The sequence below is a fragment of the Aegilops tauschii genome, chromosome 3, assembly GCF_002575655.3.
Source record: "Aegilops tauschii subsp. strangulata cultivar AL8/78 chromosome 3, Aet v6.0, whole genome shotgun sequence".
Lineage (NCBI taxonomy): Eukaryota > Viridiplantae > Streptophyta > Magnoliopsida > Poales > Poaceae > Aegilops > Aegilops tauschii.
Genome location: NC_053037.3, coordinates 555,585,827 through 555,588,539, shown reverse-complemented (window position 1 = coordinate 555,588,539; position 2,713 = coordinate 555,585,827). Strand labels below are relative to the sequence as shown.

Below are 2,713 nucleotides of genomic sequence, written 5' to 3'. Positions count from 1 at the left end.
CGCTGCTCGTCCAAGAGGTTGGTTGGCACCACTAGAACATCATGTGAAACTCAATGTTGATGCAGTAGTAGGCGGGAGGGGACAGTATGGATCAGTCGGAGCTATCTGCAGGGATCAGGCCGGGGGCATTCTTGGAGCCTCAGCATGTGTATACACCAACATAGGCGATCCAACAACTCTCGAAGCTCTAGCAATTAGAGAAGGGCATGCTCTAGCCGAGGATCTCCACGAAAACCGAATTCATGTCGCATCGAACTGCCCAAGGGTAGTAGAAGAAGTTCACAGAGGAAGTGGTGCTAATCATCCAAGAGATTAAACTACACTTGTGAGCTTTTATTTCATGTAATTTAGTCCACGAGTTTAGGAGCTCAAATGTTGAGTCTCACAATTTAGCGAAGCATGCTTTGAATCTGAGAGCTAGCCGCCATGTTTGGTTAGGCTAGTCTGATAGAATTATTTTCGTCCCTGTAATGGTTGTGACGGTTTGAATAAAATCTTCGCGAGATTGCCTAAAAAAACGTCCCAGGGTACTGCTTGAACAGCGTCGTCTTGCGCCAAAGTATCATCCAGCCAGCCCGCCTGCAGCTTGTCCTTTTTGTTAACACAATATGGACGTAATCGCCCGTACATACAAGTATACACTCATTTTATAAATACATACACACATTCTATTTTTATGAGCATCTTCGAGAGACTGAGTTGATATCATGTTCAGATTGACAAAGCTAAGGTGGTCATGCTTGTCGCATGGAGACAGCCAGTGGTACCCCATGTGTCACGCAACGTTGATCGCGCTGCCGTCCCTAGATAAAAGACCCGGTCCACATCCGATTAGTCCTAGTTGTAATCGCACCAGTGGACTTTAGCCAGCACCTCACAGGATCAAGCAAGAAGAGAAGACGACATCTCGATCACAGGCCATGGCCATGGGTGAGGAGGCCGCGGCCACGGTCACCGCGGCGGCGACGTTGTCTGCGCCCCACCTGCTCATCATATGCAACCCGTCGCAGGGCAACATCAACCCCATGCTGCGCCTGGGCAAGCGCCTCGCGGCCAAGGGTCTCTTGGTCACCTTCTCATCGACCGCCGATGTTGGAGCCAAGATCACGGCTTCCTCCGGGGTGGAAGATGGCGGCGACGGCGTGCCGCTCGGCCTTGGCCGCATCCGGTTCGAGTTCCTAGACGACCATTTCGACGGGAAGGAGGAGCTGAAGTTCAACGACCTGATGACGCACCTGGAGACGGCCGGGCCGCCGGCGTTCGCGAAGCTACTGAGGCGCCAGGAGGAGGCGGGCCGGCCTGTGGCGTGCGTCGTCGTGAACCCGTTCATCCCGTGGGCGATGGACGTCGCCCAAGCCGCCGGCATCCCCTATGCGGTGCTGTGGGTGCAGTCGTGCGCGGTGTTCTCGCTCTACTACCACCACGTGCACGGGCTCCTGGATCTCCCGGCCGAGGACGACCTCGACGCTCGGGTCAAGCTCCCGGGACTCCCGGCGCTGTCTGTCACCGACGTGCCGTCGTTCCTGTTGCCGTCGAACCCCTACTGCTTCAAGCTCTTCACCGAGGCGATACTGAGGCAGTTCCGCGCCATCCACAGGCCGTCGTGGGTGTTCGTCAACTCCTTCTCCGAGCTGGAGCGCGACGTGGTCGACGCTCTCCAGAGCGTCTCGCCGCGGCCCCCCCTGCTCATCCCCGTCGGTCCACTCGTCGAGCTGGAGGAGGAGGCCGCGGTGCGCGGCGACATGATGAAGCCGGCGGACGAGTGCGTGGGGTGGCTGGACACGCAGGCGCCGCGCTCCGTCGTGTACGCATCTCTCGGCAGCATGGCGGTGCTGTCCGCCGAGGAGCTGGCCGAGATGGCGCACGGGCTCGCGTCCACCGGCCGCCCCTTCCTGTGGGTAGTTCGGCCGGACAACAGCGCGTTGCTCCCGGAGGGTTACCTCAACTCCATCGCCGGGCGCGGCATGGTGGTGCCATGGAGCCCGCAGGACCTCGTGCTCGCGCACCCGTCCACGGCGTGCTACCTCACGCACTGCGGCTGGAACTCGACGCTGGAGACGCTCGCCGCGGGGGTCCCCGTGGCGGCCTTTCCGATGTGGGGCGACCAGTGCACGGACGCTAAGTATCTGGTGGAGGAGCGCAAGATGGGCGTGCGCGTCCGCGCGCCGCTGCGGCGGGACGCCGTGCGCGACGCCTTGGAGAACGTTGTGGCTGGGCCGGACGCCGGCGCGATGCTCGACAACGCCAGGGCGTGGAGCGTGGTGGCGAGGACGGCGGTGGCGCCCGGCGGGTCGTCGGACCGCCACATACAGGCCTTCGTGGACGAGTTCCTTAGTGTTTCAAGTTCAAGATAGTATGGTTTCGGTAGAAAATAAGCTGACGCGTGCTGGTTTTCAATTTCAGTTTCACGAAAAATTTAGTACCAACCGAAATCACGGAAATTCATTGAATTTCAGTTATTTCAGTCTGTATTTCGGCCAAATGACGAAATATTCAGCTGAATTCAATTAAATAGTTGGAAAAAAATCAGTGGATTTTATCAAAATCTCGCTGAAAATGAAAACCACTGCTGCGTTCAGGCCGGGCCAATTACTGTTATCGTTTTCATTGGTTACCCCGTTTCGTGGGATGGCACGAGCTAGCGCTTCAGGATAGTGGCGAACGGTAGAACCGGTCACGATTTGCCAAGTCACTGTGTACCAAGGAATAGAAA

At 57.4% G+C, this 2,713-nt stretch overlaps 1 protein-coding gene across 1 annotated transcript; it reads left to right on the top strand.

Annotated features, from left to right (window-relative positions):
- The first annotated feature begins 604 nt into the window (after positions 1-604).
- Positions 605-2,459, top strand: LOC109769966 (gallate 1-beta-glucosyltransferase 84A24-like). The gene has a single exon (XM_020328673.3). It carries the CDS (start codon positions 921-923, stop codon positions 2,352-2,354), a length of 1,434 nt encoding a protein of 477 aa, XP_020184262.1. The 5' UTR covers positions 605-920; the 3' UTR covers positions 2,355-2,459.
- The last annotated feature ends 254 nt before the right edge of the window (positions 2,460-2,713 follow it).

Bases quoted from the DNA above. Each gene is read 5' to 3' on its own strand.
- LOC109769966 (XM_020328673.3), top strand. From the start codon at position 921: ATGGCCATGGGTGAGGAGGCCGCGGCCACGGTCACCGCGGCGGCGACG.